General features: G+C 34.4%; 1 protein-coding gene across 2 annotated transcripts in view; it reads left to right on the forward strand.

Annotated features, from left to right (window-relative positions):
* Nucleotides 1-23,498, forward strand: part of LOC146394521 (uncharacterized) — a 159,656-nt gene that overhangs the window by 90,965 nt on the left and 45,193 nt on the right. Inside the window, exons 4-6 of one of the 2 annotated variants that reach the window (XM_085008495.1) lie at nt 4,325-4,374; nt 19,851-19,985; nt 22,879-23,038. In XM_085008495.1, coding sequence (XP_084864621.1) covers nt 22,935-23,038 — 104 coding nt within the window. In that variant the 5' untranslated portion in view covers nt 4,325-4,374; nt 19,851-19,985; nt 22,879-22,934. The remainder of the gene's footprint in view (nt 1-4,324; nt 4,375-19,850; nt 19,986-22,878; nt 23,039-23,498) is intronic. The other variant, XM_085008496.1, reaches the window with a different exon arrangement.

Consider the following 23,498-nt stretch of genomic DNA (forward strand, 5'->3'; position numbering starts at 1 on the left):
CATAATCCATTTTAATTGTTTATTAATAAATATTGAGATGTTATTTCGACTTTCTCAAATGTAAAACTAAATGAATTTAGGATTTAAGTCACAAAATTAAGGTAAGGTTCTTTCATAGGTTTTTTTGTGATAAAATCAAACCCTTCTAAATCAATTGAAATTGTATATATCTTTCAGTGAAATCCCAAACTGATAGCTTTATTGTCTGTGTCAACCCTGAGTCAGTCCAACAAAAAGGATGATAATAATTTGATTTTTAAATTGACTTTAGTTTTTCTTTATTAAATTCTTTTTTTCTACTGGTTATATTACTATTTTATTTTATTTTTTAAAAAAATTTTTATTTCCCCAATATGATTTTTTTTCTACTGTGCAGCATGGTGACCCAGGTACACATTCATGTATACATTCTTTTTTTCCCACATTATCATGCTCCATCATAAGTGACTAGACATAGTTCTCAGTGCTACACAGCAGGATCCCATTGCTAATCCATTCCAAAAGCACGAGTTTGCATCTGTTAACCCCAATCTCCCAATCCATCCCACTCCCTTCCCCTCCCTCTTGGCAACCACAAGTCTGTTCTCCAAGTCCATGATTTTCTTTTCTGTAGAAAGACTCATTTGTGCCATCTATTAGATTCTAGATATAAGTGATATCATATGGTATTTGTCTTTCTCTTTCTGACTGACTTCACTCAGGATGAGAGGCTCTAGTTCCATCCATGTTGCTGCAAATGGCATTATTTTATTCTTTTTGATGGCTGAGTAGTATTCCATTGTGTAAACATACCACATCTTTCTAATCCAATCATCAGTTGATGGACATTTGGGTTGATTCCATTTCTTGGCTATTGTGAATAGTGCTGCAATGAACATTTGGGTGCATGTGTCTCTTTTAAGGAAAGTTTTGTCTGGGTGTATGCCCAAGAGTGGGATTGCTGGGTCATATGGTAGTTCTATGTATAATTTTCTAAGTAGTTTAACCAGCTTACATTCCTAGCAAGAGTGCAGGAGGGTTCACTTTTCACCACACCCCCTCCAGCATTTGTTATTTGTGGACTTCTGAATGATGGCCATTCTGACTGGGGTGAGGTGGTATCTCATGGTAGTTTTGATTTGCATTTCTCTAATAATCAGGGATGTTGAGCATTGTTTGATGTGCTTGTTGGCCATCTGTATATCTTCCTTGGAGAAATGTCTAATCAGGTCCTTTGCCCATTTTTCCATTGGGTTGTTGGCTTTTTTGCTGTTGAGTTGTATAAGTTGCTTATATATTTTAGAGATTAAGCCCTTGTCCATTGCATCATTTGACACTATTTTCTCCCATTCTGTAAGTTGTCTTTTTGTTTTCTTTTTGGTTTCCTTTGCTGTGCAAAAGCTTGTCAGTTTGATTAGGTTCCATTGGTTTATTTTTGCTTTTATTTCTGTTGCTTTGGGAGACTGACCTAAAATCTTAAATTCCTATTTCTCAATGAAGTAGTGTATTTGAGTTAAAACATAATATGAATGGTGTCTACATATAAACCATTCTTAAAATCTTGCAATTTTGCTTTTGTCACCCTTCAATTGTAATTAATTTTTTTGGTTATAGGTTTTTTTGCTTGCTATGCTGATTGTTTATCATCTCCTATTCCAAATTATGTGTATGAACTGAATTATATACCTTACTGTCTACAAATAGTTTTTTCCATTTTTGAAAGTAGAGAATATTTTCAGAAATAAAATAAAAATAATCTGGATTTAAAAAAAAATGGTAACAGGAGAATAACACCAAAAGAGGAAGAATAATTTATATGGTTACAACAACAGCTGCAAGAACAATAATAGTATTATTTGGTGCCATCTATAGCATTTGTTGTGAGCTCTATGCTGTTATAAGTGTATCATGTATACTAATTCATGGAATCCTCACAACAGTGGGGAAAATGGAGTCAAAGAAGAGGTTAAGAAATTTGACAAAAGTCACAGTGGAAAAGTCACAAAGGAAAAATGCAAACGTCAAAATGAAGCAGAAGAGTTTCTTAAAAATTCAGGAATATTAAGTACAGCTACTTGAGGAATACAGGAGTGGAAATTTGAAAAATATTGAGTTGTCAGGAAAAAAACTTAATCTAATTTTCAGGGACCTGAAATAAATCAATTTGCTCGTCAGTGAATTTTGTGTTGAAAGACTGGATTTTTAAGGCAAAATTCCAATCCCATGTATGGCTAGTTTCATTGGCTGAGTCATGTTAAGTCTAGGTTTGCATATTTTTCACTCTAATAAAAGAGATTTGATACATTTCTAAAGGCCCTTCCCCTAGATCAAATAGATTGCCTTTATTTAATACTATTTACCAGTCATGGATATTTTGGCTAGAAGAGGTTTAAAAAGGGAGGTCACCTAAGTATAATGAATTGGAAAGATAACTGAAGAATTTAAAGTCTTGAAGGGAAAAGGCAAAGAACCAAGTATGGTCCAGTCTGAAACCTGGAAGCTTTAGAAGCCCTTGTTCATGTTTGTGTGGTATCCTTCACCATTGGAGTCAATAAATCCTAAAGATTCCTTTAAACTTTGTGTCACAAACATTCTATTTCTGAGAGTCAAATTGGCCAAGGTTTTATCCTGTTTCCAAATACTGGTGACAACAAAGCAGTGAGAGAAAAAAACAGGGGAGGAGACTCACAAAGAAGAAAGGGCAAGTTGACCCAATGGGAGAGAGGCAATCCTCTTCTGTTTACTATGGTTTATTAACTATGGATACTGTAGAATTCCTATAATAGAATGTTTTTTTGATATGGGGCTTTCTTTTTTTCTTTCTAGGGCCACACCTGTGCCATATTGAAGTTCCCAGGCTAGGGGTCAAATTGGAGCTGCAGCTGTAAGCCTACATCACAGCCACTGCAACCCAGGATCCGAGCTGGGTCTGCAGCCGACACCACAGCTCATGGCATCCTCAACCCACTGAGCGAGGCCAGGGATCAAATCCACATCCTCATGGATCCTTGTCTGGTTTGTTACCACTGAGCCACAATAGGAACTCCTAATGTGGGGCCTTAATAGATGACTGTTTTCCCTTGAGATAATATCTACATTGGGACAAATATATTAATAATGAAAAAATATGTTAGAAATACCCTGCATTTCTTAACCTCTGCAGATTTATTTAGAAAGATTGTGAAGCAGACAAGAAGTGTCTTTTTAAAATATTCCCCTTCAAGTTTTAAGTCCAAGTATATAATTATTGATGTAAACTAGTAAGATTTTTTTAATCTTATAACTGACAGGCTGAACATAATTACTAATTTCTTCCCAGAATTTCTACTTTTGATAAACTTACAAAACCTTTTTTTTCCTTAGTAGATAGATACCCAGTTGAAAATTACAGAAATATATTTTTAAAAACTGAAGAAAATATCTGAGTTGAAAAATGACAAGCCTTAATTGAGAATTTTTATATTATTACAAATTAAGTGAATGATTAAAAACGCCAGGGAACAGAAGATGGTTTCATATGGCTCTCTGTTCAGCGTGGATTGCCAATGTGGGAGAAAATCCTTATAAATCTTAGCATTGCTCCCACACAACCACCTACACAGATGATCGCTTGACTTTCATGCTAACAATAGATGTGTTAGTAGAGCTCTCACCATCTGCAAAATGCAGTGCAGTTAAAAAAAAGTAACTGCAGCAGACAGTAGTAATTGCTTATATATTGTGATTAGCATTTTATATTTACTTTTAAAAAGATATGAATTTAAGCACTGATGACCCCCATTTAAATAAGGTGAATCTAGAGTTCCCTTGTGGCACAATGGGTAATCTGATGTTGTCACTGCAGTGGCCTGAGTTGCTGCTGTGGCATGGGTTCCATCCCTGGCCTGGAACTTCCACATGCTATGGGCATGGCCAAATAAATAAAAAATAAATAGTCTGTGGGATAGTTCCCAGATGAAATAATGTTAGTTCTAGATAGCAGACAAATGTATGTCAGAAAACTTGATTTTGAATTAAGTTTTATTTAAAAATATATCTATATCCTGGAATGCATAATTAAAATTTGAATTAAATGAATTCAGATATACTCGCTTCTCCAATAATAATACTTGGAATCATGTACATTAGTTATAAACTTCTCTACGAAGTCTCATTGTCACAACTGTCCTGATTTTTTTTATGGAATTCCTTAAGAGGCACATTTATTTGGGTTTCCCTGCTCTTAAATCTATTTTATTATCAGTGCAGGGTTAGTATTGTGGAAAGTAAGCTTTATGTTGAGTGGAAAATACAGTCTTTGGCATCTTTTCTCTTACTGTTTTTTTTTTTTTTTTTTTTTGTCAAGGATAGAAAGGTCCGTGATTCTATTACTGGAACTTAGTGGAGGATTCTAAGGTAAAGTGTTAGAAAATGATTTGTCTGAATTCTTCATAGGGAAAAGATTGTTCAAGGGCTCATGTGTTGACCCTGCTCATGCTTAGAAGACTGTGACAGAAAGGAGACAGACATGTGGCTAATGTAAGGCATGATGAGACCCATTTTTCTCAAACTAGCACAAACAGGTGCAATACTATTCTGTACTGGCAAGATTCCTATGTGTTTCCATTCCATGTGTTTCTAACATTTGGCCTGAATAATCTTGCCCTTTCATTTAGATGATGGACGTAGTCTACATGAAGTATGAGAGCCCCTGTCACCCCAAAATGTCATCCTAAATAGCACTGCCTAAAATTCTGTGATGAAATGTTTATTTATTATAAACATGGCCTTTTCCAAGCTATTTTAATGCATATTATTTTAGAAAGAGTGATAAATTAAAGCAACAACTACTTAGTATGATTTAGTTTTATCTAACTTATTTTCCCTCTTAAGTAAATTACAGTTCTAGAAATTTAATGTTAGAAGGAAATTTAGGATTAGAAGGAAAATAAAACATAATCTAGTCCAAACACTTCATTTTACAGATAATAAAATTGAGGTTCAGTAAAGGCTCATACACCTAGTTAAGCACAAATCCACAACTAATCCCTAAGACTCCTGACTCTGGTCCAGTGCTTTTTCCATTATACTATCATAAAACATTGAGAATGGTAGTCCCTTTGGGTGAGAATGAAGAGGTACTGGAAAGGAGTAGAAAGGAGAAGAAGAGTAGAGAAAAAAAATATGCTAATCCCATGCAATTACTGTTCTAGGGTTGATACACATAACAGAGTCATTAGCAGGATTGGATTTAATTAAATCAACATTAAATATGTAGGTCGGTGAGCACCCCAAGTCAGTGTTACTCTTTGGCTAAAGTTTAGCAATAGGAAAAAGTCTTTTATGTCAGGGCTGGGGAAATCTGCACTCACATCATTCCCATCCAAAAAGCTATGAACCTAGAATAAGATAGGAGCAATTGTTCAAATATCTTTTCTACTAACCAGTTCTGCAAAAGCAAATTGCTTAGGATTAGGAAGTTTATAAAAGAATGATCGTCTTTTCTAAGGTTGGAGAGATATTATTTCTCCCCTAAGTAAAAAAAATAAATAAAAATAGTCAGGCTCAATGGTATACCATATAACAAAAAAAAATTAGTTCTTATAAATAACTATTCATTTTAAAAGTATCTGTATAGTAATATTCTGGCTATTCAATGAATGAGTAGCTAGAAAACTAGAAAAAAACAATAATCTCTATCACATATTTGGTAAGTAATACATTTGAAATGATAAAATATCTCCTTTTTTACTCATATTATTCTGTTAATAAATTTTTATTCTAACAAATAAGGTGGACCCATGTGATGATAGGAAATTAATTTCATCTTCACTGGTTAGTGCCAGTTATACACTGTGTATTTGATGAAAAATAAACTCATAAATTGAGTAAAGCCAGTTAATGAAAACTGCATTGTGTATAATGGGTAAATTAATAAAGATTTATTAGGTAAAATGTTTCTTGAAAGTTGAAAGTAAATTTATCCTTTTAGTTTTTTTTTTCTTTTCCTAATTGGAAATCATATCCATTGTTTTTTGTTTGTTTGTTTTTCTGCTTAGGAAATTGGCTTGTAATAAGATAATAAAATTAGATTAGTCTATAATAAGACAACAACTTCAAAATCTCAGTGCCCAATTTTAGCCAGGAAGGGGTCATTAGAATTCAAGGAGGAAACTGAACTTGTACTACAGCCATCTATCATGAGGCAGTGTGAGTCAGTTCCCCACTTTTGTCAGAGTGATGTCAGTGGGATCCAGTGAGAAACAACATACATGTCCACCCAGCCCTTATGCTGCACATCAATTGGAGACTGCCTACTTAAAAAAAAATTGAATAGTCTAAAGTCTCATAATATAGTATCTCATATGTCCAGGATACAATAAAAATATCATTTATTTTACACAGAAACATGAAAGTCCCAACTTGACTGGGAAAAAACAATCAATAAATGCCAACACAGATGAATCAGATGTTGAAATTATCTGACGAGGTCTTTAAAACAGTCATCATAAAACTGTGTCATTGAGAATAACATATGATCACCTCAATAGAGAAAACACTTGACAACATTCACTGTCTATAAGGAATTTTATCTCACGAGAATAAAGGCCATAAATGAAAATCACAGTTAATGATTGAAAACTGGAAGCTTTCCTTCTAAGATCCAATCCAAAGCAAGGATGCCCATTCTTTACTACTTCTATTCAGTACAGTATTGAAAGTCATAACCAGAGAAATTAGACAAGAAAAAGAAGTCATTCACATGAGAAAAGAAGTAGTAAAATTACCTCTGCAGATGACATGATCATACATGTAGATTCAACAACTACAAAAAAAAACTTAAAACTAATAAAGTAATATAGTAAAGTTACAGCGTATGAAATCAACATAAAAATCAGTCACATTTCTATACGTAAATAACAGACTATTCAAAAAGATTAATACAATTCACAATATAAACAAAAATAATAAAATAGTTATAAATATAGTCAAAGTAGTAAAATATACACAGTGGCAAATAAACAGTAAAATATAAAACACTGATGAAGGAAATTCAAGACATAGATAAATGCAAAGATATCCCATGTTCATGGATTGACAGAACTAATATTGTTGAAATGTCTGTACTACCTAAAATGATCTATAGATAAAATGTAGTCTCTATCAAAAATCCAGTGGCATTCTTTAAAGAATGTGTTCTAATCCTAAAATTCATATGGAACTAAAAAAGATGATAAATAACCAAAGAAATCTCAAGAGGAACAAGACTAAAGGAATAACTCTGATTTCGAGATACAGTATGGTATGACAGAAAAACAAATATAGACCATGGACCAGAATAGAGAGCCCCGAATTAAATCTACACATCTATGGTCAACTGATCGTCCACAAGGGTGCCGAGACCACACAATGGGGAGAGGACTCTCTCTTCAATAGATGATATTGGGAACACTGGATATCCACAGCAGAAGATTGAAATTGGACCATTATCTTACACCATATACAAAAATCAACTCAAAATGGATTACAGACATAAGACCTGAAAACATAAAATTATTAGAAGCAAACAGGAAAAACGCTTCTTGACACTGGGCTAGGAAGTGATTTTGTTTGTTTGTTTTATGACACTAAAAGCATACAGACAAGTGGTATTGTATCAAGCTAAAAAGCTTCTGCACAGCAACAGAGTGAAAGGCAACCCGTGGGAAGAGATAATATATTTCCAAGGTACAAACTTTCAGTTATACAGGGTAAATAAGTTCTGGAGGTCCAATGTATAGCATGGTGACTAAAGTTAATAATATCGTATACTTGAAACTTGGTAAGACAGTTGATCTAAAGTATTCTCACCACCCAACAAAAAAGATCATAATTATGTGAAATGATGATATGTTAATTAGTTTGATAGTGGTAATAATCTCACAATGTATGTGTATATCAAAACATCACATTGTACCCCTTGAGCATATACAGTTTTTACATGTCTGTCATACATCAGTAAAACTGGGAAACAAAATTGCTTCAACAAGCAGTTATAAATTCCCTTTATAGAAATTAGAAAATAGAACATCTCAGCAAAGAAAGAGAAATTACAAAGAAAAACCAAATGGAAATTATAGACTGAAAAGTATAATTGAAATAAAAGCTAGATCAATAGAATTTACCTAATGTGAATAGCAAAGTAGACTTAAAATAACAAAACAGAACAGAATTGAACTGACCTGTGGGACAATAACAAAAGAACTAACATTTGTATGATAAGAATCCCAGAGGAGATAAGAGATAGAGACAGACCCAAACAGACTGACTGTGCAAAAGTACTCAAAGAAATAATGGCTGAAAATTTCCCCTGTTTAGAAAAGACAAATTTAACAGATTTTAGAAATTGAGAAAAATCCCAATAAGATAAATCCAAAGAAATCCACTTCAAGGCACATTGGAATCAGACTTCTGAAAACTAAAGGAAAAAAATCATGAAAGAAAGGCAGAGAAAAATAACATTATGTATAGGGGAACACCAATTTGAATGACAGTCGAGTTCTCATAAGTCTTCAAAATTGAATGTGTATTTTCTTACTGACAGCTGACCACAATTTGCACTAGCACTTGCACCTGATTTTTCTTTCCCCAAATAATGATCGCTTCTTTACTTTCCTTTGACCTGAAAATGTTTTAAAATGTAGTCTCACTTTTGCCTTTCTCTTTAGAGCAACTTCTCTGGTTGGATATTTAGTCTGGATTCTTGGTAAAAACAAACAAACAAAAAAACACTAAAGGAAATGCACGTGTCCCAGTGCTGTAGAAATCTGACATCCTGTGTCTATTCTAGAAGGGAAAGTTAAATTTTATGAGAGAATTTAACCTAAAAGAAAGTTGTAGATTAGTCTGGTGCCATTTTTTAGACATTCTGCAAATATTTTCTTAGATTTTTCAAGGCAGTATGGTTTTTTGACAATGACCAAGTTATATAGTCCTATAATTGAACCAAGAAGTTTAGATTCAAATGACTCACTAGCTACATAATCTTCAACAAAAAAATGATTTGATCCTCATTTTATTATCCAAAAATGAGAATACTAAATCATAATATTTCAGTAGAATAATATATAATGTATGTGAATGTGCAGATATATTGTCAAAGTTCAGAAAATTTAATGGAATATGTCAGATAATATAACATTAGTGCTCATTTTTAATGTTATGGAATTCAAGGACTACACTGGAAATTAGCAACTAATAACAAAAATAAGTTGAAATAAAATATGTCAAACTGGCTAAATTGCCCACTCTGTTAAGTCTTACTAAATATTCATCCAGGGCAAAACGTCTTAGTCCTGAATTCAATAGACTGAGTTTGCCTCTGATTTTGTATTCATGACTCAAGAAAGATTTTTTACTTCAGAGCATGTGTTCATCTATGCAAAACTGACCACAATGAAATCTCTCTTTCAGAACTTGAACAGCAGTAAGAATCTCATATGGAAAAGAAAAGCAGAATTTTAAGAACTGAAAAAAATTAAGAAATAAGTTATTTGATTACATTTTTTAAAAAAACACAGAAATAACCACCTGTATCACCTTCAGCACTTGACTTCCTGCTTCATAAAATGGAAACATCAAATTAAATAATCTCTTGTTTCCATTCCTTTTTAATATTCAATTAAAAAACAATATCTAAATGAATGTTTACTGAGTGGGCACATGGATCAGGGAAATTACAAAGTCACACAGCTAGTGAGTGAAAGAGTCTCAGATTTTAACTCCAGAATATCTGCTCTTAACCACTGTAGTATGATGATTGAGGAAATGTTTATTCATGATTTTATTTTTTATAATTTTTACATAGTTAATATGTTTATATTATTGTTATAATTTTAAAAGCACTCTTAAACAACTTTTTTAAAAAAATATTCTCCAACACCATGGAAACTTTTAGCCTCTTGATCTCTTTCTCTTTAACCTGGCTCCCACCACAATACTGTTGGTAAGTGATTCTTTATTCTGCGTCTTGCATCAATCCTAAAACCCCTTTGACCAGCATTCTCATTTCAGTCACTGTATTTCTTTCTACGTGCCCTTCTAAAGTTCACCACTGCATCAGTCATAACTCTAAATACTCTCTTTCTTTACTCTTGCCACAGGGCTGCCAGCTTTACTAAGAAAAAAAAACTCATATAATTGCTAATCAGAACCATTAAGCTCACGATTTCCTGTCTTTTTTGGCTCTTCAACACCACTTAACAATAATTTCACTTAACCCTAAATGATTGCTTTCCACTTTGCTTGTGTTGACTCTGGCATTCTTTTGCTACCTCTCTCAGGCCTCCTTTCCTTAAGGGAATAGTTTGCTACATTAGAAAGAAAATATAGGACATCATTTTACTGACTCTTTCACATTTATCTGCTCTGCTATGAAACGTATCTATTAAAAATCCTCACTCTCACCTGTTTGCATTTGTTCTTGAAACTATTATCATTGTCCTCACCAAAGCCAAAGTTCTCACCTGCGTTCACATTCATTTTTCCCTCCTGTCCCCGTGAATTAGCATTTTTTCTATCTTTTCTTAAATTGAAGTATAGTTGATTTACTATATTATTTTCAGTTGTACAACATAATGATTACGTTTTTTATAGATTATACACCATTTAAAGTTATTATAAAATAATGGTTATAGTCTGTTGTGCTGTATAATATATCCTGTTGCTTATATATTTTATACACACTAGTTTGTGTCTGTTAATCTCCTACCCTAACCTCACCCCTCACCTTTCCCTTTTTCCACTGGTAACCACTACTTCTCTATATCTGTGAGTCTGTTTCTGTTTTGTTACGTAAGTTCATTTGTTTTATTTTTTTAGATTCCGCATGTAAGTGAAAAAAACAAAGTATTTGTCTTTCTCTGACTTATTTCACTAAACATAATACCCTCTAAGTCCATCCACAATGTTGCAGATGGCAGGATTTCATTCTTTTTGATGGCTAAGTTACATTCCATTGTGTGTGTATCACATCTTCATTCATTCATCTGTTTATAGGCATTTGGATTGCTCCCATAATCAGCTATTATAAATAATGTTGCTATGAACACTGGGGTTCACGTATCTTTTGAAATAAGTGTTTTTGTTTTCTTTGGATGTATACGCAGAAGTGGAATTGCTAGATCATATGGTAACTCTATTTTTAGATTTTTTGAGGGAATCTAAATAATGTTTTCTGTAGTGGCTGAATTAGTTTACAATCCCATTAACAGTGTATAATAGTTTTCTTTTCTCCACATCATTGCCAATGTTTTTTGCTTGTAGACTTAATGATAGCTATTTTGATAGGTGTGAGGTAGTATTTCATTGGGGTTTTGATCTGCATTTCTCTGATGATTAACGATGTTGAACATGTATATGTGAATATCTTCTTTGGAAAAATATCTGTTCATGTCTTATGCCAAATTTTAATTATTTTGGTTTGTTTATATTGAGTTGTATGATTTCTTTATATTTTTCATTTTTTTATTGAAGTATAGTTGATTTACATTGTTGTATCAATTTATGCTATACAGCATGGTGACCCAGACATACACACACACACACACAAATATAGAGACATTCTTTTTTCACTTGATCTTCCATCATATTCTATCCCAAGATATGAGACATAGTTCCCTGTGCTGTAGAGTAGGACCTCATTGTTTATTATCTATGTGATGGTTTGCATTTACCCACCCCAAACTCGCTGTTCATATTGATCCATCCCCCCTCCCTTTTGGCAACCACAAGTCTGTTCTCTATGTCTGTGAGTCTATTTCTGTTTGTAGATAGGTTCATTTATGACATTTGCAGCAACCTGGATGCAAATACAGATTCTATATTAAGTGAAATAAATCAGAAAGAAAGACAAATACCATATGATATCACTTATAATGTGGACTCTTTATATTTTTTAATATTAATCCTTTATTGATCATATCATTTAAAAATATTTTCTGCCTTTCAGTACATCTTTGGTTCTGTCAATAGTTGACTTTGCTGTACAAGGCTAGTAAGTTTGATTAGGTCCCATTTGTTTATTTTTGTTTTCATTTATTTTACCTTAGAAGACAGATCCAGAAAATGTTTCTGTGATTTATGTCAAAGAGTGTTCTGCCTTTGTTCTCTTCTATGAGTTTATAGTTTCAGGCCTTATATTTAGGTCTTTAATCCCTACTGAGTTTATTTTTGTTTATGACATAAGGAAATGTTCTGATCTCATTCATTTATATATATATATATATACTGTCTTTTCTCCATTTAATATTCTTGCCTCATTTATTGCAGATTAATTGACTTTCTTTGTATTATTTTTTAATTACTCAAATGAATTTATCACATCTGTAGTTGTATAATGATCATAACAATCCAATTTATCAAGATTTCCACCCCACAACACCAGCACATCCCTCCATCCCCCGAACTGTCTCCTTTGGAGACCATAAGTTTTTCAATGTCTGTGAGTCAGCATCTGTTCTGCAAAGAAGTTCAGTCTGTCCTTTTTTGGGATTCTACATGTCAGTGAAAGCATTTGATGTTGGTGTCTCATTGTCTGGCTGACTTCACTTAGCATGATAATTTCTAGGTCTATCCATGGTTGCTAAAAATGCTGGTATTTTGTTCCTTTTAATGGCTGAGTAACATTCCATTGTGTATATGTACCACCTCTTCTGGATCCACTCCTCCGTCGATGGACATTTAGGTTGGTTCCATGTCTTGGCTACTGCAAATAGTGCCGCAATGAACATTGGAGTACATGTGTCTTTGTGAGTCATGGTTTTCTCTGGGTAGATGCCCAGGAGTGGAATTGCTGAATCAAATGGTAGTTCTATTTATAGTTTTCTGAGGAATCTCTATACTGCTTTCCACAGTGGTTGCACCAATTTACAATCCCACCAACAGTGTACTAGGGTTCCTTTTTCTCCACCCCCTCTCTGGCACTTATTGTTTGTAGACTTTTTGATGATGGCCATTCTGGCTGGTGTAAGGTGGTACCTCAGAGTGGTTTTGATTTGCATTTCTCTAATGATGAGTGATGTTGAACATCTTTTCATGTGGTTCTCAGCCATCTGTATGTCTTCTTTGGAGAACTGTCTCTTTAGATCTTCTGCCCATTTTTTGATGGGGTTGTTTGTTTTTTGGTATGGAGCTGCAGAAGGTGTTTATAAATTCTGGAGATGAATCCCTTGTCAGTCGACTCATTTGCAAAGATTTTCTCCCATTCTGTGGATTGTCTTTTCGTTTTGTTTAGGGTTTCCATTGCTGTGCAGAAACTTTGAAGTTTTAGTAGGTCCCATTTGTTTATTTTTGTTTTTACTGTCATTACTCTGAAGAGGTGGATCTGGGAAGATGTTGCTGTGGTTTATGTCAGAGAGTGTTTGGCGTATGTTTTCCTCTAAGAGTTTTGTAGTGTCTGGTCTTATATCTAGGCCTTTAATCCATTTGGAGTTTATTTTTGTGTATGTTGTTAGGGAGTGTTCTAATTTCCTTCTTTTCCATGTGGCTGTCCAGTTTTCCCAGCACCACTTATTGAACAGGCTGTCTTTTCTCCATTGTATATTCTTGCCTCCTTTGTCGTAGATAAGTTGGCTGTAGGTGCATGGGTTTAATTCTTGGCTTTCTATCCTTGCTGTTCCTGACTTTAGAGGAAAAGCTTTCAACTTTTCACTGTTGAGTATGGCGTAGCTGTGGGCTTGTTGTGAGTGGTCTTTATTATGTTAAGATATGTTCCCTCTCTACCTACTTTGGTGAGATTTTTTTTTAACATGAATAGATGTGAATTTTATTGAATGCTTTTTTCTTCATCTATTTAAATGACCATGTGATTTTTATCACTTCTTCTTTTAATGTGGTGTGTCACAGTGATTGATTTATGAATATTCAAATATTCCTTGTTTCCCTGGAATAAATCCCACATAATCATGGTGTATGATCCTTTTTTATATATTGTTGGATTTTGTTTGCTACTGTCTTGAGTGTTTTTGCATTCTACATTCATCAAAGATGTTGGCTTATAATTTTCTTTTTTTTTTTTTGTAGTATCTTTGTCTAAGTTTGATCTCAGGGCAGTGGTAGCATTGAATGAATTTGGAAGTGTCCCATCCACTTCATTTTTCTCAGTAGTTTGAGAAGGGTAGGTATTACCTATTCTGTATTTAGTAGAGTTCCTCTCTGAAGCCATCCAGTCTTGGACTTTTGTTTGCTGGGAGGTTTTTTTTTTTTTTTTTTTTTTTTTTTTTTTTTACAAATTCAATTTCACTGCTAGTGATCAGTCTATTCAGATTGTGTATACCTGATTCAGTTTGGGAAAGTTCCATTTTTCTGGAAAGTTATCCATTCCTTTTGTGATGTGCTTTGTGTTGGCATGTATGTTCATGGTATTCTCTTATGATTTTTCACATCTCTGTGGTATTGGTTATTATTTTGCTTCTTTCATTTCTGAATTTTATTTATTTGGGTCCCCTTTTTTCTTCCTGATGAGTCTGGCTAAAGGTTTTTCAGTTTTGTTTGTCTTCTCAAAGATTCAGCTCTTGGTTTCATTGATTTTTTTTTTGGTATCTGTTTTATTTCCCCTTTAATCTTTATCATTTCCTTCCTTTTGCTTCTTTGTTCTTTTTCTAGTTCCTTTAGATATGGATCGCATTGAATCTGTAGATTGCTTTGGGTAGGATGGCCATTTTTACAGTATTAATTTTTCCAACCCAGGAGCATGGAATATCTTTCTGTTTCTTTACATCTTCTTTAATTTCCTTGATTAATGTCTTATAGTTCTCAGCATATAAGTCTTTTACCTCCATAGTCAGGTGTATTCCCAGGCATTTGATTTTTTGGGGTGAAATTTTAAAAAGTATTGTAGGTTAGGCTGTTCATTTGAAATTTTTGTTTCTTGTTTTTCTTTTATTTCTATCCCCATTTTTTTCATCATTTTTCCTTCTGTCAACATGGCTCTGTCCTTCCTCTATAACAATCAAACTCTCAATCACAGTTTTTTTGGTAATTGTGTGGCTCTAGTATATTTTAGTATATTTTTAATCTGAGTTCATTTATTTTTCACTAATATGTACAAGAATTTTACATAATTGTAATTAATGTGCACATTTCATTTTGTATTCAGCTTTTTCTTTTCTTTTTAGGGTCACACCTGTGACATATGGAAGTTCTCTAACTAGGGGTTGAATTGGAGCTATAGCTGCTGGCCACAACTACAGCAACATAGGATCTGAGCTGTGTCTGTGACCTACACCACAGCTCACAGCAATGCCAGATCCTTAACCCACTGAGTGAGGCCAGGGATCAAACCCACATCCTCATGGTTACTAGTCAGGTTCATTATTGCTGAACCACAACAGGAACTCCATATTCTGCTTTTTAAAATTGAATTATACTTTATTTACATTGTGTTATTTTCAGGTGTACAGCAAAGTGATTTAGTTATATATATTTTTCAGATTATTTTCAATTATAGGTTGTTACAAACTATTGAATGTAGGGAGTTCCCATTGTGGCTAAGTGGGTTAAAAATCCAGCTAGTATCCATGAGGATGCAGGTTCGATCCCTGGCCTGGCTCAGTGGGTTAAAGGATCTGACATTGCCACGAGGTACAGTGTAGGTCACAGACACAGTTCAGATCAAACATTGGTGTGGCTGTGGCATAGGCCAGCGGCTGCAGCTCTGATTCAACTCCTAGCCTGGGAACTTTCATATACTGCAGGTGCAGCTCTAAAAAGACAAAAAAAAAATATTCAGTATTGTTTCCTGTGCTACACAGTAAATCCTTTTTACTTATCTATTTTATATATGGTAGTATATATCTGTTAATCCCACACTTCTAATTTATCTCTCAGTTCCATCCCTTTTCCCTTTGGTTATCATGTGCTTGTTTTCTATGTCTGTTAGTTTAGTCTATTTCTGTCTTCTGTATAGGTTTATTTGTATTTTTTTAGATTCCACATATAAGTGACATCATATAATATCTATGTCTGGTTTACTTCACTTAGTATAATAATCTCTAGGTCTGTCCATGTGCTGCAAATGGCAATATTTCATTCTTTTAAATTTCTGAATAATATTCCTGTGTGTGTATGTGTGTGTACCACTTCTCCTTTATCCATTCCTAGACATTTAAGTTGCTTCCATGCCTTGGCTATTGTAAATAGTGTCATGAACATTGAAGTGCATGTATCTTTTCTTTTCTTTTTTTTTTTGTCTTTTGTCTTTTTGTCTTTTGTTGTTGTTGTTGCTATTTCTTGGGCCGCTCCCGCGGCATATGGAGGTTCCCAGGCTAGGGGTTGAATCGGAGCTGTAGCCACCGGCCTACGCCAGAGCCACAGCAACGCGGGATCCGAGCCGCGTCTGCAACCTACACCACAGCTCACAGCAACGCCGGATCGTTAACCCACTGAGCAAGGGCAGGGACCGAACCCGCAACCTCATGGTTCCTAGTCGGATTCATTAACCACTGCGCCACGACGGGAACTCCGCATGTATCTTTTCGAATTAGGGTTTTCAACTCTTCCAGATACATGCTCAGGAGTGGGATTGCTGGATCATATGGTAGCTCTGTTTTTAGTTTTTTTAGGAACTTCTATACTGTTTTCCATAGTGATCTCACCAGGTTACATTTCTAACAGCTTAGGTGGGTTCCCTTTTCTCTATGCCCTCTCTAGCATTTATTATCTGTAGACTTTTTGATTATAGCCACTCTTTGTGTCCAGCTTTTCAATTTTTTGCCTTAACATTATTTCATTTGTGCATGAGCATTATCAATGTAGCCCGCATATGGCTCAGTTTCTCTTTTATTAATCTTATAAAACACTTTAGAAAGAGATTATATCATCAGAGTAAGTTCTGTCTTTCTATAATACCAATATGTATTCTAGGCCAAAATGTAATTTGAAGCCATTGGAAATGCTAATCAAGATAAATTATTAGGAAAATAGTTGATCTAGAATGTGACTATAATCATCCATTAGTATCCACAGGGTATTGGTTCTAGGACCCACTATGGATACCAATATCCCTTGATGTTCAAGTTTCATAGTCCTCTGTATCCACAGATTCTGCATCTGCCCAGATGCAGAACCCACAGATATGGAGGGCTGAGTGTATTTACTGCAAAACATTTGCATATAATAGACCCACACAGTTCCAGTCCATGTCGTTCAAGGGTCAACTGTATATGCTTAACAAACAGAATAGGTCTGTGAAATAAAATGACTCCATTATTCAGGAGCATTATATCATAGTTTTTAAGTGTTATTTGACTAAATTAACAATTTTTCACCTAGTTTTTTTCTACTTTGTAAATGCTACCTAATTCATATACAAAGTTAAAGCCACAGTATTTTACAAATTGAGAAATTACATATATAGAGAGAATAATTCCCTTTCTGTTTTCAGTTGTAGTCAATAATCTTTTTTATTCTCCAGACGGTACAGTCTAGCCTTTAGCAGTACAATATTGTTTTGAGTTATTTTCTTGATGGTTGCCCTTGGGATTAAAATTAGCATCATAATTTAAAACAACCTAATTTGGATTAAAAATAACTTAATTTCAATAGTATACTTTGCTCCATCATAGCTCCTTTCCCTCCTGTTCCCTCATGCTGTTATTGTCATACAAAGTACACCTTTATTATGCATTATATTTTATTATGTATATATTATACATTTTATTTACTATACCTTATAAAGTTATCAACACAAGTTTATAATTATTGATTTATGATGTTGTTTGTTAAACCATATAGAAGAAAAGTTACTCAGAAAAATAGACTGTCTTTTATATTTACTTATGTACTTACTCTTACTCGCTTTTTATTTTTTTTATTGAGGTATGATTGACATACAAAAAGCCTGAATATATTCAACATATAATTAGTTTGAAGATAAGCACATACCTGTGAAGCCATCACCATAAACTGAGCCATCACTTCTGAAGTTTTTATCCCTCTGTTTTTTTTCATTATGAGCATAAGTAAAACTATGTATCCTTTTATCAACATGTCATGTGGAACTGAGTTTCTGTTTAGTGTTCTTTCATTTCAGCCTGAAGGGCTTTCTTTAGTATTTCTCATAGGGTAGGTCTACTAGTGACAAATTTTCTTAGTTTTTGTTTATCTAGATATGCAATTTATTCATTTCTGAAGAATAGTTTTGCCAAATACAGGACTCTCTTCTTTCAGCACTTTGTTTTTGTTTTTGTCTTGGTTTTTGGCCACCCCCACAGCATGTGGAAGTTCCTGGGCCAGGGATCGAACCCACCCCACAACTGCAACCTGAGCCACAGCTGTGGCAATGCCAGATCCTTAACCTGTTGCACCACAGGGGAACTTACTCTTTTAGCATTTTAAATATGTAATCCCACTGTCTCCTGGCCTCGATTTCCAGTATTTTGGGTACGGTTTAACAATCACTCTTTTAAAGAGATAGTGCTGACACAAAGTCATCACTGTATGGTAGGAATCAGGTATGACTGCTAGGAAATTTATTCAAAGGGGTGATGTAATAATCTTCAAATGCAGTTCATGTAGACTGAAGTCTAATGTCAAGCAGAGGGTTGTTCCCTCAGATGTTCAATTTTACCTAAACAAGTCAGACAACATTCCTAAATGATACATTTTTTTTTCTTTTTAGGGCCACCTGCTGCATATGTAAGTTCCTGGGCTAGGGGTTGAATAGGAGTGGTACCTGAAGGCCTATGCCCACAGCCACTGCAACACCAGATAATAAGCTGCATCTGCAACCTGTGCTGCAGCTTGTGGCAACGCCAGATTCTTAACCCACTGAGAGAGGCCATGGATGGAACCCACATCCTCATGGACACTGTGTTGGATTTTTAACCTGTTGAGCCCAACAGGAGCTCCAGGATAAAATATTTTGAAATGACTCACTATTTACCAAGGATACACATTGTAGGTAAAAGAAAATCAAGGTGGGGGAACCATATATGCAACTCAGAGTCCAGAAAGGGTGTGGTCTGATTGGGAAGTTCAGCTATGAAGCAGGAGGACTGTAGTAGAAGAAAAAATCATGAGAGGTTAGTAGTGACCATATTTTAGTGGTCCCTTCAGATTACCCCACAGAAAGTGGACACAATACTGATATATATGATGGAAGATAAAATCAGATTTGCTTTCCATATGTTTGTTAAAGGATGAATTCCCATGGTGGTGCAGTGGGTTAAGGATCTGGCATTTCCTCTACAGGGGCTCGAGTTGCTGCCGAGGTGTGGGTTCAATCCCTGGCCTGGGAACTTCCATATGCCACAGCAGGTGCAGCAAAGAAATAAATAATTAAATAAAAAGTAAGGGAATTAGGGACATCTTTGCAGGCTCACTTACCAAACACTGTGGACTCAACCCACAATCAACCCAAGGACAGCCTGAGGGAAAGAGTGAGGGATATATAGAAACTCAACAGTCAGGCCAGTAAGCATATACTTGTTCAAGAAATGGATGGGATTAGGCCTCCTTTATGGGCAAGCAGGAGAGGAGAGAAGACACAATGAAGTATACTGAAGTAGAAGAAAGACTTTATGTTTTGTCTCATCATTGACACTCTGCAAATTCCCTGACTAGGATAACAAAACTAAGCTAAAATATTAAATGACGGTCAGAAACTTACAGATTTGAGGAAGATGATCATAAATAGAGGCTATATAGTAGTGTTTCATTCCAGGGAAGGAAGGAATAAACTTTGAGGTCATATTAAACTAGTTTTATACCATGGCCTGGCCATGTTGTCACTTTATTAGCATCCTCATAGTTGTAAGGATTACATATTTTTAAAGTAATACTTGCCTATATCACTTACTGCTATGTATGACATTGTAGACCAAATTATTATTGTTTTTATTCTTCAATTATAGGATATCTTATTGGAACAAGAAATGAAGTAAGGTTTTGCTCAAAGACATTTTTTTTTTCTCTAACAATTACTTCTGGAACCTATGAAGGACATTGTTCTGAATGATGAACAGAAACTCCTGCAGGAATCAATGTTGGTGAGTCACCACACAATTAAATTAAGAATCATGGTGGGAAAGGAAGTCAAAGGAATACATAATACAATTATTTGGTATACAAATGAAACTCAGACAAAATGCAATAGTAAGTCACATTTTGAAGATAAAATGTAAAAGTCAATAACCCACAGGAAACCAGTGTACTATTTAAAGCTGTATTATTAAAAATTTGAGATAAATGTTTTTAAAAGCAAAAAAAAAAAAATCCCAGCTATTCAAAATAACTCTCTAGACGCTTCACCTCCTTCCATTACTATGTTTTATACCCTAGTTTAGGCTCTTATTACTCTTCTCACATGAACTATGTAGACAGTAAGCTAATAGTTCTTTTTTTTTCTGCAGACATCCACCATACTGCTGCCTCTTTATTTCTTTCTATCCATTCATTCATCCGTCCATTCAAATATTTTTCCATCTACTAGGTTCTGTGTTAATTACTAAGGCTCTATTAAAAACAAAAAAATACCTATAGAATTCTCTATTCTCAATAAATACTTAGTCTTGTGAGTGGGGCACATAAGTTATAAAATTATAATGCATTATGGCAAGAATTATATTCATACACTGAAATACTGTGCAGCTACATGTATTAAAAGTAAAAAGGGAGCTGGCAAAACTATCTAAGTTTGATATCATGATGTTGATGGCAATACATATGTATATATATATATGAATTATACAAATATATTTTAGATAATTATTTCTATATTATATATGTGCATGAAAACATCAATAATGATGTTCATCCTAGTGCTAGCAGTTTTCTGTTGGACTTCAAAGTTGAGAGAATTTTTACCTATTTCACTCTTTGGTATATTGCTTGAATTTTTTACAATAAGCATGTATATGTGTACTCAGATTTATGATTTAAAAATTTATATGGAAACATAAAAGACCCAGAATTGCCAAAGCAATCCTGTGGGAAAAACAAAAACAAAAAACAAAAAACAAAAAGCAAAGCAGGAGGCATAGTTCTCCCAGACTTCAGAAAATATTACAAAGTTACAGTCATCAAGATAGTGTGGTATTGGTACAAATCCAGACATATGAATCAATGGAACAGAAAAGAGAGCCCAGAACTAAACCCAGACACCTACCACCAATTAATAAACAAAGGAGGCAAGAATATAAATGGGCAAAAGATAATCTCTTTAGTCAGTGGTGCTGGGAAAGTTGGATAGCTGCATGTAAATCACTGAAACTAGAACACAAATCTCACATCATGCACAAAAATAAATTCAAAATGGCTTAAAGACTTAAACATCATACATGAAACCATCAAATACCGAGAAGAGAACATAGGCAAAACATTCTAAACCATACAAATGTTTTCTTAGGACAATCTCCCAAGGCAATAGAAATAAAAACAAAAATAACATATACTTATAAGCTTTTGTGCAGCAAAGGAAACCATAAACAAAATGAAAGGACATCCTACAGAATGGGAGAAAATAGTTTCAAACAATGCAACGGACAAGGTCTTAATCTCCAAAGTATACAAACAACTCATACAATTCAACCACAAAAATGAAACAACCCAATCAAAAAATGGCCAGAAGACCTAAATAGAAATTTCACCAAAGAAGACATACAGGCAGCCAGTAGTCACATGAAAAGATGCTCAACATCACTAATTATTAGAGAAATGCAAATCAAATCTACAAAGAGGTACCACCTCACACTGGTCAGAATGCCCCTCATTAAAAAATCTGCAAATGACAAATGCTGGAGAGGGTGTGGAGAAAAGGGAACCTTCTTATGCTGTTGGTGGGAATATAAATTGGTACAACTGCTATGGAAAACATTATGGTGGTTCCTCAGAAAACTGAATATAAAACTATTATATGATTCATCAGACCCAGTTTTTGGCATATATCTGGACAAAACTAATTCAAAAACATACATGCATCATATGCTATCACTTACATGTGGAATCTAAAAAAAAAAAAGATATAAATGAACTTATTTGCAGCACAGAAACAGACTCACAGACTGAAAAACTTATGGTTACCAAAGGGGACAGGTGGGGGCGGCGGGGGAGGGACAAACTGGGGTTTGGGGATGGAAATGTTCTAAAATTAGGTTGTGAAGATGATTGTATAACTATAAACATAATAAAATCCATTGAATTAATTTTTAAAAGAAATCAAATATTAAAAAAGAAAAAAAAGATAGGCACCCTCATATTCATTGCAGCACTATTCACAGTAGCCAAGACATGCAAACAACTTAAATGTCCATTGACAGATGAATGGGTTCAGAAGATGTGGTATGTGTACATACACACAATGAAATACTACTCAGCCATAAAAGAGAACAAAGTAATGCCTCTGGCAGCAGCATGAATGTAACTAGTGATTATCATACCAACTGAAGTAAATCAGAAGAATAAGGACAAATACCACACGATATCACTGATATGTGGAATGTAAAATATGACACAAATGAATCAACCAGAAGCAGACTCACAGACACAGAGAACAGACTTGTTGCCATTGGGGTAGAGGGAATTTGGGGTTAATAGTTGCAAAGTATTACATTTAGAATCGATAGACAATAAGGTCCTACTATATAGCACAGGGAAATGTATCCAATCTCCTAGGATAGACCTTGATAGAAAATAATATTTAAAAAAAGACTGTGTTTGGGTTTGTATATATATATATGACTGAGTCACTGCTGTACAGCAGAAATTGACTCAACATTGTAAATCTACTTTAATAAAATATAAATACATATATATAAAACCTTAATAAAAATAAAAGATTAAGTCTTTTCTCATGTAGACCTATCTCAATAAGGAATCTCACAGTCAAAGAAGCAATCGATTAGAAAGGCTTATCCTCCCTTTTGAGCTAAATTGTTTTTTCAGATTTCCCTAGTGTATGGCCCTCTGACCTTTCATACGGTTCTCATCCATATGAACCAATGACCAAAGTTGGCCTATGGAAAAAATGGAGTAATGGAAAATGGACAGCAGGAGTCATAGGCCATAATGTCAAAGATCTGTCTCACCTCAGCCATGAATGGAGGTAGGTGTGCATGGAATACATTTCCTAGTGAGGTATTCTCTCCTGCAGTCCAGTTGATGTTCCTTCTGTGGGCTCTTAACATTTCTGATGGTGTCAAAGTGTTCTATTTTAGCAAATAAAAGTAGTATATTTAGAGTATCAAGAAAATGGGGAAATAGTAAGAGTGGGGTCAGAGTTGTTGTGAAAAGGTTGTTACAAGAGTTACTGTGCAGTGACTTATTTTAGTTAGATTCTCCTATGAAGAGTCGGGGAAAGAGTAATGCTGTTGAAGGTAAAGTAACACTAATGTATTTTTCCCAATCATACTGATAGGGTTTTCTGATGTTTGTTGAGGAAGTTGAACCATGCTCTCTAAATCTCATATATCATCTTGCGGATAGATGTATACCTAATATGGCAAGAAGGTTGCAGAACTTTTGGACCTGAGGCATTTTATGGATTTGGGTCATGAGCATCCTGA

The sequence above is a fragment of the Sus scrofa genome, chromosome X (assembly GCF_054392235.1).
Source record: "Sus scrofa isolate SSC_HxYL_T2T_F1_AM1 chromosome X, Sscrofa_HxYL_maternal_Yorkshire_Landrace_v2.0, whole genome shotgun sequence".
In the NCBI taxonomy this organism is placed as follows: Eukaryota; Metazoa; Chordata; class Mammalia; order Artiodactyla; family Suidae; genus Sus; species Sus scrofa.